The sequence below is a fragment of the Heliangelus exortis genome, chromosome 3, assembly GCF_036169615.1.
Source record: "Heliangelus exortis chromosome 3, bHelExo1.hap1, whole genome shotgun sequence".
Lineage (NCBI taxonomy): Eukaryota > Metazoa > Chordata > Aves > Apodiformes > Trochilidae > Heliangelus > Heliangelus exortis.
This window is the reverse complement of record NC_092424.1, coordinates 44,851,656-44,868,161: the sequence shown is the minus strand read 5'-3', so window position 1 is coordinate 44,868,161 and position 16,506 is coordinate 44,851,656. Positions and strand designations below refer to the sequence as shown.

Here is a 16,506-nt window from a genome sequence, read left to right as displayed (position 1 = left end):
TCGAAACTTGTAGTCCTCTTGTTACATGGTCATTCTGTTTTTAAAAATTGTAACAGCTGGCAGTTCTACCTGTCAGAAATACCACAGCTCAACCTCCCAATCCCCACTTTTATACAAAGTCCCAGACAAGAAAGCAACCGGTAATACTCGTTTGTAATAACTGTTTACCAATTAGAAAACCACAGAGGGAACTGCATTACTAACAGGGTATCAGTTCTATAATATTTCAATATTTATCTTGATCCTCGAGTAAAACCTGTAATTGGGTATTGCACAGTTGATGCTATTAGATGTAAAATACTTCTTCAAATATATTATTTTGGAATATGTAACACCACCGATCCTTAAAATAAACGTACAGCAGAAATTAATACATATAAACTTGAGAACCTTGTAAACTTTACTACAGTGCCACAGCACTTCCCCAAAGTCCTTCCCCACGGGCAATGTAACACTGTTTGTCAAATGTTTTGTCCTGCTTGAGGAAGCCGGAGCTGCAATCGTCAACTTTGGTTGAAGTTCATGGACCTTCTGCCATTTACCTCAACGGAATCAGGATTTCACCCTGTGAACAGAAAGGACCTTCATGATTACAGACACTTGCTACAACAAAATACTACTGATCCTTTCAACCTGCTGCAACAGGAAGAGCTTAAACTTCACTGTCATAACACCAAGCATCTTCCTAATTCTTCCTTCTTGAAAATAACAGCAAGTATGCAATTTAACAGGTCGCAGCCTCGGATCATTCTCCGAGGTATTCTGCCTTATGATGTAGCAAATCACATACTTACAACGCTTACTTATTTTTACTTGTTCAGCAGTAAAACTGAGTAACAAAACCACCCTCAGGTAACAATGACACATACAAATCTAAAAGACTAGCCACAGAAATTCAAGAAAGAGCTGAGAAAGTGATACCCCAGCATTCACTTCAAAAGCAAATAGCTGGATATTGTGGCATTTTTTTTAACTGGCAGTAGTAGAGCAGCACTGTATCTTGGAGTTCAAATTAACCATTAAGAAAAGGAAAGAAGGGAGCCCAGCCCATCAGCTAGCTCAGAACCCTTTCCTCAGGTTACACTGAGGGCACCGGGATCTGCTTCGTTGAAGCGCTGTGGCAGTCCCGCCGCAGGTCGCTGGTAGCATGATAATGCATGGCAACGTAGGACTTGGCAAACCCGAAAGCTGAGCTCACCGGCTGTACACTGTTGGGGGTGCTCCCTTCCTGGGAAGGACTGCTGTTATAGATACTGTAATAGGGTTCAATTCGGGTGTTCATGGGGGTTGAGCTGCTCTGTGCGTAGTGCTGATGCCTGACAGAAGCCTTGGGACTCAGCACGCTTTCCTTGGAGTGGTTAGGACCACAGGTTTGGTCCATAAGCTTTTTCTGAGGTTTTGGAGACAACACGTATGCTGAATTGGTCTCGTGGTGGGATGACTTGTTCCTGTTGACTTCCAGGCTGCCCTTGCCCATGGCCTGAAGCCTTGTCTTCTGCTTGCAGCAGAAAAAGACAACAGCTATGTACTGCAGGCACCAGAGGACTCGTCTCCTAAGTCCAGCACTGTTGCGGGAATATATAAAAGGATTTAATCCAGATTTGAAAAAAATGAGGGTAAATCCACAGAGCTCAAACTGGTAGAGAACAAAGCCACTGCTGCTGGACAGCATGTCCTGCATCAAAGAAATGCCCAGAGGCAAGCAGCAAACCAGAACAGAGAGCACGATGACAACACAGGTCACCACTGCTTTGGAGTCCTTGGCCGCTGACAGGTTGACCGCCGACACCAGCTGGAGCCGGCCAGCAGAGGTGGCTGGTGGCTGGCTGAGGTGCTTGGTGTAGCCATGTGTCTGGAGGTGCTGCGGCTTGCTGTAGCCCTGGTTCCTGTACAAGGCAGGCACGGCAGTCTGGACACAGCCCCCCTCCCCGGTGGCTGGTGGCCCCGCAAAGGGCTGCGGTCTGGAGGCATTCACAGCCGACGCAGGCGGGCACTTCCTCACCTGGGCATTCCTCCGCAGGGCCTGGGCGATCATGACATAGGAGACGGAGACCACAGCCACGCAGCAGATGAAATCAGTGACATAGAGGTAGAGGATGATCTTCCCCTCACCACTGGCGAAGCTAGACATGGGCAGGCAGAGCCGGGAGCTGCGGGTCTTCAGGGTGGCCAAGGTGGCCAGGGTGAAGCTGGTGGCCCAGAGGAGCAGGGTGAGGAGGAAGGTGCAGGGGAAAGAGGTGGTGCGGTGCGGCTGCTTCCCCAGCACCATGCGCAGCCGGTGCAGGGCAATGACCGCCACCGTCTTGAGTGACATGATGATGAACCCAGAGCTGGTGAGGTGGAAGGTGAAGCAGAAGGCACCCGGGACACCTCGGCCCGAGTCGAAGAAGAGGACGAAGGCGAACATGGGGGCGGCCACCCCGCAGATGAAGAGGTCACAGAAGGAGAGGTTGAGGATCATGAAGTCGAAGTTGGTCCTGAATTTCCTGAGGGCCGGGTCGAAGAAGGACAGGAGGACGATGAGGTTGCCGTAGGAACCCAGGCAGAAGACCAGAGCCAGCAGGGAGGCGCAGGCCGCCAAGGTGATGGCGTGGGTCCCCTCCCGCGGGTCCGTGGCGCTGCCGTTCCGGCCCAGCGGCAGCAGCGAGGCCCCGGGGGGCTCCTCCTGGCCCCCCGCCGGCAGCCGCCCTGACGCGTTCATCTCCTCCCGCCGTCCCACCTTGGCTGCGGCCCAGGCGGGCCCGCTGCGTTACCGCCGCCACTCCCTCAGGGCTGCCTCTGTCATGGCCCTACCCGCCTCGCTACCGCCGCTCCCTTAGGGCTGACCCCGACATGGCACCGCCCCCCCCCCTACGTTACTACCCCTCCCTCCCTCAGGGCTGACCCCGAGATGGCACCGCCCACCCCGCCATGGAGGCCGCCGCCACCGCCCCCCGCTGCGGTTGGGCCCGGCCCCTTCCTCACTCGACACCACCCGCCCAGCTACCTTTTTGTCGCCGCGTCTGCGGAGAGTGGGGCCTGGGGGGCAATGGGGGACTTGGCAGGGACAGAGCCGCAGACACCCTCCTCCCTGCCCGTCTCCAGGCGGCTTCGGCACCGGTGCGGGCGGGAGCGGGCGGGTTGCGCGAAGCACGCAGGCACCCACCGCGCTTCCCGAACTGCGGGGCTGCGTGTGCCAGCTTGGCAAGCAGGAGCTGCACCAGCACCCCGACTTGCAGTTGCACACGGTTGCAGCAACCAGCTGCGTTGATGCGAAGCGCCGTAGCAGCGTAGACTTTGTTTTTTTAATATGTTTGTATTCCCCATGTCTCTCGGCCTTAGTGTACAGAGTGTTCCACTCGCTCTCGAAAAGCTCCCCCCAGAGGGAGCTGGCAGCGTCACCACAGGACATGTTCCCCTCACGAAGCAGAGAACTGAGAGGTTTTGCGACAAGCCCCATCACAGCCATGCTTTTACCAGGATCTCAGGTTAACAGCAGGGCACTCAAGGTTTTAGGTTTCTCCGTGTTGACGTAACACACCACCATAACACCTGCACTGAACCAAAACCTGTTAACATTTTTTTGCAGTTTTGCGTACTGCATCTTTCTCTGCTTGAACTTCTGCATTTGTTCCCTGAGCAAAGTCAAGGAGGGGTAGGGATGCCCTTTCTGTTTGCTGGTCTGTGTCCATTAGCGCGAGTTGAGGTAAAGTTGTGTATTCCCACAGCAGGGGGAGAGGAAAAAAACCAAACAGTATTATTTCTTGATAGTTTCTACTACTATCAGAAATACTATACTTGCCCTTTAAAGTGATGTCGAGCGCTGGATGTCTGATCACTTAAAGAGATTTCGTAATACTTACATGGGCACTCAGCACAGGTTCTCCAAGCCATCACAGGCTGTCACCTAAGCACCACGGGAGATCAGTATCAGACAATGGAAATGTAGGTGAAAGAGACAAAAAGTGCAGCCAGGCAAGGCACAGAAGTGCCACAGAAGACTTCTGACAGGTACAGGCACTTGTCTTACACTATACATTTCTACATATACTTATTTTATATCTATACATATACAAATATATATTTAGATCTGTATATTGTCTTAATCTTCCCCTGCTCCCAGCAGTCAGACAGAAGCATAGCGGGGCTCTGTAGGAGGATCCACTGACAACAGCACTAGCTCGGTATCTGAGAGCTTGTCAGTGTTACCTGCTCCTTTATTTTTTCAACACTTTTTAAAACTAAGACCAATTTTCCCAGTAAACTAAGGAGTTGCAACCACAGCCCAGCCTATGAGCCTTGCATGCTAAAGGTACTTCCAGCTAAAACTCAGTCCAGATTTGTTACCAGGATCTGTGGCAGGGGAATGCCAACAGCACCCTGCAACCTGGGCACCCGGGTCATGTGCGCTTGGCCATGTTTTTGTTCCTAAACTACTTACTTACATACAGGAAGGAGAAGGTCCAAAACCCAAAACATAATGTTCACAGTTTTCCTTTAAGCTGTGCTCTCTCACTGATTGGCCATCACTTTTATTTTCACTGTTACTTACATGTTCGTTCTTCAGCCATGGTGAATTTGAATTCTGTGGATGAATCCTGGCCCTACTGAGTAAAAGTTTTTTCGCTGACAAGCTGAGATCTACTTGAATTTTCTTATTTATATACAAATTACAAGATATCAGCCTAATCCAAGAGTGAATTACTTTTAAGTAATTAATGTCAAGGAAACAGTGATGATTGCTGTGCTGTGAACACACAACATCCATATCCTTTCAGAGCAGGCAACTTCAGATGCAAGCAAGACACTGCATAAAAAAACTTTAGTTCCAGAGTGTCTAATCCAAGTCCACATCAGGCTTCAATGGTTTCTGTGATGTCACTTAGGAAAAACATAGGAGTAACATAGGAGTAGTAATACATTTTGCCAAACGAGTCCTTTAAAATGTTGGGAAGGTCCATGCAATTCCCAGTGTTATTTGGCCAATGCTCAAACCTGGATGACTGCAGTCGGACTTCTTAATGCCCTGTGGTTATGAGACTAGCAGGTAGAATATACAGAACTAGGGTACACATGTCTACTAGGGCTGTTTGTATCAAACTTAGAGGTGTTAGAAAGACTCTGACCCCTTATGTGCTTTTGAACCCCTACCTGAAATGCTGAAAAATTCATTTAGGAGTCAAAACTGTAAGAAAGTTAACTATTTTAGAACTAGTTATGTGCAAAAAAGTAGAAAAAGAAATTTTTTCCATTACCAGTAGGTTCAGAGTATCACTCATTCTGTCGATGCAACGCAATTAATCAGGTGCAAGGGTGTGGGGTAGGGTTGTTTTGTTTGCTTTTTGTTTTGTTTTAAGATGGTTTATCCCTCTTGAGTTACTGTAGTTGGAAATTAAGGAAAAAATATACCTTGTTATAGCCTGTGAGCCTTAAACATTTCAGCAGAAAGGCACAAGCTGATGAGACTGGGTGAGAAAAACTGTCATTCAGCAGAGAGCCTGAGAATGCCACAAGAGAAGGTTGCTGAACACAGGGCTTGTACTCAGGCAGCCAGGGCATGAGGCGAGGCAAAAATTATCTCCATGGGAACATGAAGCACTGCACAGTCCCTTCGGCACAGTGAAGCATCTTGCTGGCCTGCCCCTTATTAAAAGAACTTTCAAAGTTTGGGGTAAAGGAAAAGCTCAGTGGAAGAGACCTCTTTTGCAAGGCAGAAATCACAGCCACATTAAACTTTTGCAGCACCTTGCACAAGGTACTCACACTCTTCCTTTGCAGCACTATTGCTGCTTTTTTTTATTAATTAAAGGAAAGTCTCATGCTCTAGTATTATCAAGCTTCTCAAATACTTTTCAGCCTTGGAGTTCCAGCTGAATAAGGAGAAATTATGTTCAAGACAATTTCTACAGCAGGGTCAAGTTTTGCAGACATTAAAGCACCAGAAACTGGACATTATTTTTTATTATGGAAACCTGTCCCCATCTCAGCATAAGAGCACTTCCTTAGGCTTTTAACAAAACAGCTGTAGGACAAAAATGTTGGAATACAGAAGGAAAAACAACCCTTCTCCTTTTTCCAGTCTGCCTTTGTAGGATGCAGCAAATTCTAGTTGAAGCTCTGATCTGTACTGAGAACTCTTGACTCAAGACTGCTTACCAAGAGTCATTCTCTTGAAGAGAATACCAACCTCGTACCAGCTTAACAATATTCTACATCTTCCCCAGTTTAATTCTCTTCTGCCATCAAACCTCCCAATTCCTTGCAGTGGACTGAAGAATGACCACTGCCCTAATTCCCTGGGTACTTCACTGGATTAACCACTAAAACCCCTCTCTGGAGCTTGGTTACCTCTAGCCTGCAGACAACAAGGAAGTCTACATCAGGTCCAGCTGTATTTTCTCCCTTATTGAAAATCCCCTTCTCTGTCCAGCAAGTATTTTGTGATAGGGAATCCCCAGAAGTTGCCTTCCAGTTACTGCACAATGCCACTGAGAATGTAAAACAAGTTAGTTGATAATTCACAGCAGGTTTGAAGTCAAAGTCCTGAAAAGACAACAGCCAGCAAAACTTTCTACTGATGAGGAAGTTGATGTCTTTTTCCCTTTTACATCTTACCAGATTGTGTTTTCCACAGGGGAAAAGGAAGCTGGAGCCTCTGCTATAGGATTCCAGGTATTCTGAAGCCATGGAAGAATGCGAGACTGAGAAGAGTGTAGGATACCAGGATGACTAACTGTGAAAAATTGACAGGAGAGAGCTTTGTGTACCAAGCCTGGGACAGCCTGCTAAAAAGGATGAGAGGTCAGATACCTGGACATAAAGAAATACGTTCAAAACATCGCACCTCAGAAATAATGAACTTCATAACTTTTCCTCTTATATTTAAAAAAAAAAAAAATCCATATGCAGATTAGGTCAACTTGATAATAGCACAATCATGTGTCAAGTCTGCAATGACACCCAAAACCACAACTCTTAGTTGCGTAACCAATTTTCTTATATGCTTTTATTGAAAAAAGTGTCAATCTGTCTGCTGCAATATCAGCAGGTTTTCACAATATACCCACTGGGTTATGGAAATACTGGAGATCATTCCATTCTTAATACTCTAGCAAGACAGATACTCAACAGTAAGGCACTGCAACTTTGAGCATAAAAAAACCCCCAAAACACTAACGAATTAATTCTGCCTTTCATTATTACCATTCTTTGGTGCTTCGAACAGCAGTGGTCATAGAGATTATTCGTGCAGACTGACACGTGGTCACTAAAGCTATGAAAACCATCTCTAAGATCTTTTTTCATCTCCCTTATTGTTCAGGGAAAAAATTTTTCTCAACTCACACTGGAAATGTCTCCTTCTCCAGACTGAGGTGTTGTTTCATCTCTAATGCTTTAGGAAAGAGACAGCCTAAGACAACAGCGATAGATCAGAACTCATTACATGTGCATATTGCTTAAGGAAAGTTTGGGAACAAAAGTAGCAATGGAGTTGTGGTATTTCATGAAGAACTCAAAGTTTCTCCTACATTTTCAGAATAGACTAATAATCTTTCACCCACAGCAAGTCAATTAGTACAAGTTTGTTCACACTACCATAGCTATATTTTATCCTACAGAATAGGTACCCTATTTTCTGGGTGATCTGTTTGGATCAAGTTATTTATTGCTTATTTATAAACAGCTATTATTAATACCAACTAGTTATGTGCCTTCGTACCTCTCTCTGCAGAAGGATTCTCTACAGACCACTGGATCATCAACACTGCAACCCACTCAAGCTATACTTTGGTGATAGATATGCAAGAAACTCTCAACTACAGTGAAAAGCAGCAGAGCTGGATCCTGTAGTCAGCTGCCCGTAATGGAAATAAAATGGCACATACAGTAGCTGCTCCATCAGTTAATCAGCCAACACATAAAGATGATCCTTTCTAGCAAACACTTTCCTTCAAAGTATTTTTCTTTTTTAATTCTAGCAGCAAAATACCCTCCACTTCCAACTAGCTTCTCCAATTTTAAGTGTACCTCTCAGAAGATATTTTTTTGGCAAGCCTCACCAGGTACAAGATATTTTGATGTAAACAAAAAAGCTAGTTTCCCAACAATCAGATCTTTAATCCTTAATGTTGCCTTAACTCTGCCAAATCCCACCATAAACGCATGCCTTATACAAAAAGCTCAAAAGCACAGAAAATCACCTTCAGTTATAGTCTTAAAGTAAGAAATTTCAGCTTTAGATAATCAAAAATGCAGATGTTACAAACAATCCATTTATTGGGTCTTAAGCTACATACACAATTGAAATAATAATTTTGGCACTATGCTATACAGTGGTTACATCTGTGTGCTGACACTCATTAAATGCACCAGGAACACTGCTGTGCTTTGAAGTTTGGAATGAGTCACACACGCAGCAGGTAGATCACTCAGAACGTATCAGTGCTCCTGCAAGGTTGCATGGAAGTTGAAACAACACACACACACGTTTATGAATTATTTCAACGCACCTCACATTCTATGAACCTGTCACACCAGAACACGTGATGTCAGCATTTAGAGATGACAAGTGTTGCATTAAAATTTGAATGTGACATAGTAATAATGGGATACAAGAAAACCAGAACGAAACCTCTGCCCTTCAGACACGGAGAGATTTTGTTAAAGAAAATAATTTAAAAAACTAATAATGGCATTTGATTTGATACAAAAGCCAGAACTACTACCGTATTAACACCTAAGTATGAATCTTTACAAATTAATCTCACAATGGTGTTATGTAAAAGGTTGCAAACTGTACAATGTTGTCAATGCAATGCCTCTACAATTTATACAGTCTTTTACAACTATGTAACACATATTAAACATGTTGTTAAATAGCCAATAGATACCAGTCTCTGAACAAAGCCACAGGCAAAAAAATACAGAACTTTCCACAATCTTCGAACAAGATACGCTTGCCCAAACAGTGACAATCTTCATGAGAATACGCTGTTAAAAATAGTCAGCCATTCAGGGCCTTTCCACACTGTGCGTACATTTAATTCTGTGAATTCAACCATCACTTGATAGTCCATGATTTCATATCTGTGGGCTGTAATTATGTGGAAACACCTACAGCCTTTCACCCTTAAAAATATGCAGATAACCATAGATTTGTATTCCACACACGGTCAAGCAATCTATGAAGACCTGGCCAAGCAGCAAGAGTTTTCACTCCCCATCGTTTCTCCTGCCATTATCTACACTACACAAAGAAGATCAACTATTTACATTTTGACAAGGAAGATAAAAAAAGGCAATCCTGCCCTGAGGTGGACTGAATGATACGGAACCCATCCCATGATGGGCACTCAAATCCAAGTAGTGAAAAATAAACTCTGAGAAAGATAGGTTCCTGGTGTGTGCTGACTAGGTAAGAAGTTGCATCAAAAGAATCGGAGAGCTTGACTGAGAATATTCCGGTCTGCAGCACTCTCTGATGTCAGGAATAGCTGGGAAGAAGGGTCAGAAAAAGAGGATAAGAAATGTGCAGTGTAAGTCACTGTGTATCAGGAAGCAGAAACAAGACTGGTGTTGTGTTATGCAGGCCAATGACAAGGGTCTTGCAATAAACTCATGATCAGGCTCTGCAAGTGCAGCAAGGAGCAGACTGTAAGGCTTCCACAGCTGCTCCCTGGGGAGGTGAAATTCTTTTTGAATAGAACCAGGTCTTTTTGTTTGTATGTAAAATGGTTTTGATTAGGCATCAGGATTTCCAACACAAAATTTTCTACATGATAGATTTCTTTGAGTTTCCTTTATTTTGCAGCAAGGTTCCTAAATTCTCACTTTTCCAGAAGGAATCTGAAAAGAAAGAAGAAAAAATTCAGGAATTCATAGCAAGATTACTGCCTCGTGCTATTACCACAGACGAAAATGAAAATACAAATTAAAACTTCTCTTGGAATACTGTCACAAAACATCACAATACAATAGAGATCAGAATCTTTTAGCATAACAAAGAGAAACTCCAGGAATGGGTTCACTCTTTGGGGACATGCCTGTGTGAAGAGACACAATGGCAAAGCCATATGTGGAAGAGGAGACAGTTTGGTAGCAGTCACTCCCATCATGGGCTGCAGATGACATACTGGGCTGGGTGGTAGGCTAAAGTCCTCAGAGGCATCAGAAGTACAGAGCAGCATGTACCTTGCCCTTAGTGAAACTGCCAGGCTTTTAAAAAGGCAGCCAACTGGCAGGAAATGGAGAAAAGGAACATCAATATTCAAGAAAACAAGTGAGTCTTAGTAAAACGCTAGTAATATGAGGACACAATAAAAAGATGGACAATATTTCACTGAATCTGATCTTGAACAGACCACGAGAGGTGCAAGGGACTTGATTCTCCCTGTGGTTTAGGGATTCCTCCCTTCTGCATTCTAGACTGGAGAGCTCAAGCAGGTTTCTCAAGACCATTTCTGTCAATTTGTGTCAAGACAAATAATCTTACCTCTCTATGCATAATAGCATGGTGAAACCAAGAGGTCAGTAAGCACTAGTAGCTGGTCATCTGTGAACTGCTGTTTATGTTCCTGCCAGTTGTCATGATGGGTCCTTCGGAAATTCGACAGTGTTTTTTTCACAGTCATCTACATAGCAGACAATTGGCATTGATCTGTATCAATTATGGATTTAATCTCCACGACAAAACAAACACTGAATACAACAGAAAGTAGCTGCTGAGTAAAGCAAAGGGTTTGAGCAGTTTTAAAGGCTAGGAGGGCTCCAGAGAAGTCAGCCCAGTAGCTCAGTATTTTCATTTTTACAGCTCCAGTAAGAGTCGTTTGACTACTGTCACAACCCCAACATTCTTACGAGAAGTGATTTGACCTACAATTTTGACTTTGAAGAAAATTAATAAATTCTTAAAACGTGTAAGTGAAATATTTTTTCCCTCTTCGTTGTCCTAGAGGATTTCAAACCAATGGGTTGTGTCTCAGAACAGGAGAAATAGCTAAATCATTTAAGATGCATAGAGGAAATAAATCACAGGAAAACTATCTTTTGTGATTAAAATAAATAAGCTTATTCAATAAACAAAAGTCCAGTTAGTTCAAGTTTCTTGATTCAATAGAGCACACAATAGCAGTTTGTTAAATCTATGGTATTCTTCAGCCATAAGCTCATTGCTCTGGTTGACACAGCAAAAGTAAACACAACTGAACAGACAGAAAAAAAAATTAAAGGTAATTATTTAATTAAAAACATGTTTCTAGAGCTGCTTATAAAACTTTGTTTTAAAAATTTCAGTGATTTTTTGTTCAGGTCCACTTTTTCTAGAATGCTAATTCTAGCCAATTCTTTTTAAGTATGCACAGAGGGACTTTTTAAAATTTAAGTGGTTTTCCTCATTATAGATATAGCTCTTGCAGCTTTCAGTTCATGCCTGAAATTTGAAAGCAAGAGAACTACCACAAAAAATATGTAACAGTAGTCCATTACTTGAAATGTATTTGAATAATATAATAAAAAGCAGCAGAAATTAAGTTTCTTAACAGCTTCCTATTTTTAATTCCGGGAAAGGAGAACCAAGAATGAGTAAAGAGTATTTTACATGGTATATTAGATAAAAAAATTATTTTACCTCAATAGGCTGAGGATCATTAAGATGGGCACTGAGATCCATAAGGAGCTGTGGCATCCAGGTGGGTACATCGTAGGGACTTGACAAAATACAGGCGCTAAGTCCCAGCACACCAGCGTGGCGCTTCACCAGGTCTGCAATTGCAGGAAATTAATTTACATATGGCAACTTGCAACTATTTTCTCTAAGGCTTTCCTTAATGACACCCACAAATTTAAAAGTGTTTATCAGTGAAAATAAAGCTGTTTTCAACTGCTGGAAATGACTTAAGGGAGCCTGTATATTAAACAGAGGTGGTGTAGACTAATACACTGACTATTACTAATACAAACTATTGAATTAGTTTTGACTCTGAATTAAAGAAACTAACAACCCTACTACAGAGATCTCTACCTTCTATGGAGAACCAGACTGTTCTAGACTATCTAGGCAAATAAATTCGTTTTTTAAGAATCAAAGAACCACACTGCTAACAAAGAGAAGGTAAGGTGGGTAGGGAGTGGAATTATACATATTGTGGCAGATAAGGAAGTTTATTGACTGAGGAAATGGCTCTCATCATCCACATACTTAACTATCTGAATAGTGCACATGGAAAATGGAGAAATCTCAATTTAGTGCCATTTCTGGAAAATTAATTGCTTTAGTTTAATGTAGGAATACATCATAAAAAACATTATTTGCTTTTTTGTAGTAGTAGTGTATTCTTAGTCATCATTTATACTGGAAATCAAATTCTTGAAGCACTTAACAGGGATTTGGATCTGCACTACATAATCAGGCAATAAGGTACACAAGGACAAGTGATTTGCCATTATGGTTTATGAATGCTTAGCAAGGAAACACATTTGCATGGGCAACAGGCCTTATGTTTTTTCTGGCTATATGTTTATTTTCTAAACACTGCTTAGCCACAAGATTAATCCTGTTCCATCTGGAGCACTTACAAAATAAGCATTTGACTGTATCACAAAATAAATATTTCTTTCTTGCCAGCCTGCCAGCCAGATGATGTGCATCATTTTAGTATCTGAAGCGATTTTCTTACCACCGGAAGGAATTGTATCCACCACTGATCCCAGGTCACGCTTTCGTTTTTTTGGTAACCTCATCTTGCACAGCTGTTCAAAATGGGTCTGCATGGGTCCATCCATAGTGAGAAAACTGCACTGTAGCAAACCACTTAGAGTGGTAGCAGCCATTTCTCTCACCTATGAGCAGAGACAGTACATACCACAGTTACTAAACACATACGCACCGCAAAAAACAGGTGTTTAAGCTATTAATATCCTTTCAAGCATATTTAGTTAGGCCAAGTTACCAAAACTCTGACCAAGAAAAATCTTGACAATATTATGATATGAGGTAGCAGGATAAACTACTATTAGTTTACTCTGCAGCTCTTAAAAAGTTAATAAAGTTCAATTTTAATATAGAAAGTGTATAGAATGACGGCTTGAGTAGTTCATGTACCACAATTCAGTTCTATGGTGTTCCAGCATTAAAATTTTGTTGCCCTGAGTACCAGTCCTTTTCACTACATGAATAAAAACAGCATTTCAGGTTGGAAAAGTATTCTTCTCTTTGGTAACACAAAAACCCAAAAGAACAGGACTAAGTTTTCATCTAATTGCCAAACCATTCAAAATACAGATCTCTCATTTTATATTCCTTTTAAAACTGCCACAACAATTGTTAGTGGCTAACACAGTCACTTGCTTTTAGAAGCAAGTATAACCCAACACTATTACTAACCTATCTACTCAAATCTTCCAAAACCGTAAAGTTATAGAACTGTAAGAACATATTTAAACTGGAGTCTCTCAAACTCGCCTCCACTTGAAGTAATTGCAGGCTGATGAAAACCTCCCACGGTTTACAAATCTGAAAACCAAAGCAACTTGTTGAAACAATGACAGCAGCTGCCAGATTTTTTTGTAAAGTACATACTGTTACATGTAACTGTAACCAGAACATTTGTCTCTCTGGAGTACAAACACCTACCAGCACTTTGAAACCAATGCAGCACATTACAATAAATCATATCCTTGAACATAATGTTCTGAACCTCCACAAAGCAATAAGTATAGCAGCAAGTGCCATAATAATTAAACATAGTAAGTTAACAATAATCTTGAGACTTCATTCAATTTAAATTTCTGTAACGTACTATTCAAACGTGATCTACTTTGTTAGCAGCATAAAGAGTATGAAGTGAAAGTCTGCCAGTATTGTTTATCAGCAATTTGTGAGTCTCTTAAGAACTCATCTATTAAATGAAACACAATGTGCTAATGCAAGACCAAGAATAGAAAGAAGCTTGGCTATGAAGTGAGCAAGCTCCGATGTGAACTGTCCTCATTTACACTTTTCTGTATTAAAGTGACTTTTGTTTCAAAATTAATATTCTAACTGTAAGGAATGCTCTGCTAAAAGCACCTAGAAGCAAAATTTAAAAAACCATACATTAAGAAGCCAGTAACTCATCACATCTGACACTAAATTTACAGATCACGCTCATGTTAGGACCTAAAGAACATAAAACCTACAGAGAAGTAGTAGAGTTGATACTCTTACCAATTAAGTATGGTTTGGGAAATATTTTTTGTCAGAATTGACTGACCAAGCTCTACATAACTGTATCTGAACAAAAAAATTCAACAGCACAAGCAAAATCTAAGTGCAATACTTGCAAGGGGCTACTTAAACATGAGAAAATATTCCCATTACTGTAATATTGCAGTGTAGTATGAAAAAATCAAAACAAAAGTGCTATGTGTTCAGTTCACTGATTTATAAAAATATAAACATTTGAAGCGTGTGCCCAGATAGCTTCCTAGATCAAATTATGGATGAGAAAGCTGGAAGAAATATGCTTTCAGATGAACTAAGCTGTCACTTTAACCATAACTCCAAGCTGAATAAAGTTATTTTCACTTTTACTGTGACTGCACAAATAGAAATATTTAGGACAAAACATGTTTTCCCAAACTGAAATCATTACTGCAGCTCTCTCCAACTGTCTGTAAGACATGAAAATTAGACATGATATTCAATGGTGGTTATGCTGCTGTGCACAGAGACATTTTTCACAACTGTGTATTACTTCCATTTTTCAGCTACAGTCACATTCTTAGTACTCCATCAACACCTTAACTACTCTGACTTTCAGAAAGATAACTTCTCACAATTCTAGTTAAGTGCAGCACTCTTCAACCTAGACCAATGCTGAAATTTGGATGCATGAAATCTGTGTTTGATACAATACAGACTGTTCTCTGACCCACTCACTTCACATTGCAGTCACACTGCCATTTGACATTCAGTGAGGGCATCTGACACTCATTTGACAAGGTTTGTTGCAATGATTTTATAAAAAATTATGAAATCACCAGGAGGTTGAGAATTCTAGCAATACATAAAGTGTATATTAAAGCAAAACCCCAAATCTGCAGTATCATTTGGCCTGGCACCTTTCTGTCAGGAGAAAAAATAAAGTATCCAAGGTCCAAAATATCAATTCATTGGGTAAAGACAGCCAATGCTAGTTAAGGCCAGGGATTTTATTGAAAGCGCACTGACCTTGAAAATCTAGCACTTAAAAAAAAAAAAAATTACAAAAAAAATTACCCTGCAAGGTACTGCGTATCTTGCCAATTATTATCAAGAAAGAACAAGATTACTTTTCAAAGAAAAGTTAAATGCTTCCATGGTAACAACACGATCGTAAGTGGTTATGAACATAGATGAGCTTTTTTCAATTGTGTCTCTGTAGTTTAGAATTGTAGAATAATTTTTTTACATTTAAAATAGCAAGATAAATTGTATTAAAGTGAATGTGTTTTTCAAAATTACACAAGACTAAGAGGTTCTGATGGGTGTGGGAAACAAAAGCTTGGACTGCCAGCTTTTCCCTTCCAGCTCATCACAGCAAATAATGGCACGAAAGACATGAGAGCTGCTCTGCTGACTGACATCAGCAAGGCCAGGCAAGCAGTCTAAGTGCTATTCTTTAAGTATTACTTATAGAGCTTGGCACTTCAAGCCTATTAAGACAGAAATTTTGCTTTGTATATTCAAATGCTTTCCAATTCACTGTTCCTGAAAACAAGCTTCACATTTCAGGTGTAACTGCTGTTTCAAGTGTAGCTTCAAGGAAAACTCAGAACTGGATAATTTATGGCAAAGGGTATCACATTTCAGAACATTCTAGTTCTTCTAGAAATAATAAAAATTATGCATGCATCTAAACCAGGGACTTCATTGATATTTCCAGAGCACAAAAACCAGTGAAAATGATGGGATAGGGCAAATCGAACAGACAGGAGGTCAACACTAAATATTCTTCATTGTGGTTGAAGATGATCAAACATACTTAAATTCACATAATTTGATACAAGCCTTCAGTTCCGTAAACAGTAAGAAATTTTTCATAATAGTGAATAAAATATTGTCATGATTTTCCCCAGCTTTTGGGAGACTGAAAACCAAGACTCAGTGATTCACATAGGGAACCTTCATTCCCCCCCCCTTCCCCGAGAACAAGCTTATGACCCTGATAGTATCTCTAAGAGCACACTAATTTCCCACATGGATCTTCAACAGCATCCATGTACCACAGCCAAGACTTTGGATTTTATCTCCTTCCATTTGCATATATACTGAACTATCATTAGCTTGAGGCATACAAAAACCTGTCACACCAACAAGTAAGTTTACAAACTATTAGCTTTTTGAGTCATGTAACACCATCAGTAGCAGCATCTGCTACACAAATTCCATTTTATGACACATGCATCTTTCAAAAAACTATGGAAAAAACTACCTAGAACTAAAGAAATACTTCCTTAGGGAGCTAGATGTATAGAAAGTATTTTTGTCATTACTAAGATATGCTTAAA

The 16,506-nt window shown here is 41.3% G+C and overlaps 2 protein-coding genes across 5 annotated transcripts in view; both read right to left on the bottom strand.

Annotated features, from left to right (window-relative positions):
* Positions 1-377: 377 nt before the first annotated feature.
* Positions 378-2,820, bottom strand: GPR75 (G protein-coupled receptor 75). 2 transcript variants are annotated; one of them, XM_071740442.1, is made up of 2 exons: positions 1,199-2,819; positions 378-565 (listed from the first exon to the last, which is right to left on the bottom strand). In XM_071740442.1, the coding sequence occupies exons 1-2, from the start codon at positions 2,699-2,701 to the stop codon at positions 539-541; spliced, it is 1,530 nt and encodes a 509-aa protein (XP_071596543.1). In that variant the 5' UTR covers positions 2,702-2,819; the 3' UTR covers positions 378-538. The 2 variants fall into 2 exon arrangements, with proteins under 2 accessions (XP_071596543.1, XP_071596542.1); XM_071740441.1 differs by having other exon boundaries at positions 378-2,820.
* A 5,410-nt stretch (positions 2,821-8,230) lies between these two features.
* The window catches only part of PSME4 (proteasome activator subunit 4), a 57,882-nt gene continuing 49,606 nt past the window's right edge, over positions 8,231-16,506 (bottom strand). For 2 of the 3 annotated variants that reach the window (XM_071740417.1, XM_071740416.1), the window contains 4 exons: positions 12,654-12,816; positions 11,606-11,739; positions 10,472-10,610; positions 8,231-9,825 (listed from right to left, as the gene is read on the bottom strand). In XM_071740417.1, the coding sequence (XP_071596518.1) occupies positions 10,476-10,610; positions 11,606-11,739; positions 12,654-12,816 (432 nt within the window). In that variant the 3' untranslated portion in view covers positions 8,231-9,825; positions 10,472-10,475. Of the gene's footprint in view, positions 9,826-10,471; positions 10,637-11,605; positions 11,740-12,653; positions 12,817-16,506 lie in introns of those variants that run through there. The other variant, XM_071740418.1, reaches the window with a different exon arrangement.

What these genes read in the sequence shown, in the direction of transcription:
- GPR75 (XM_071740441.1), bottom strand. Translation starts at nt 2,701, where the DNA reads ATGAACGCGTCAGGGCGGCTGCCGGCGGGGGGCCAGGAGGAGCCCCCC.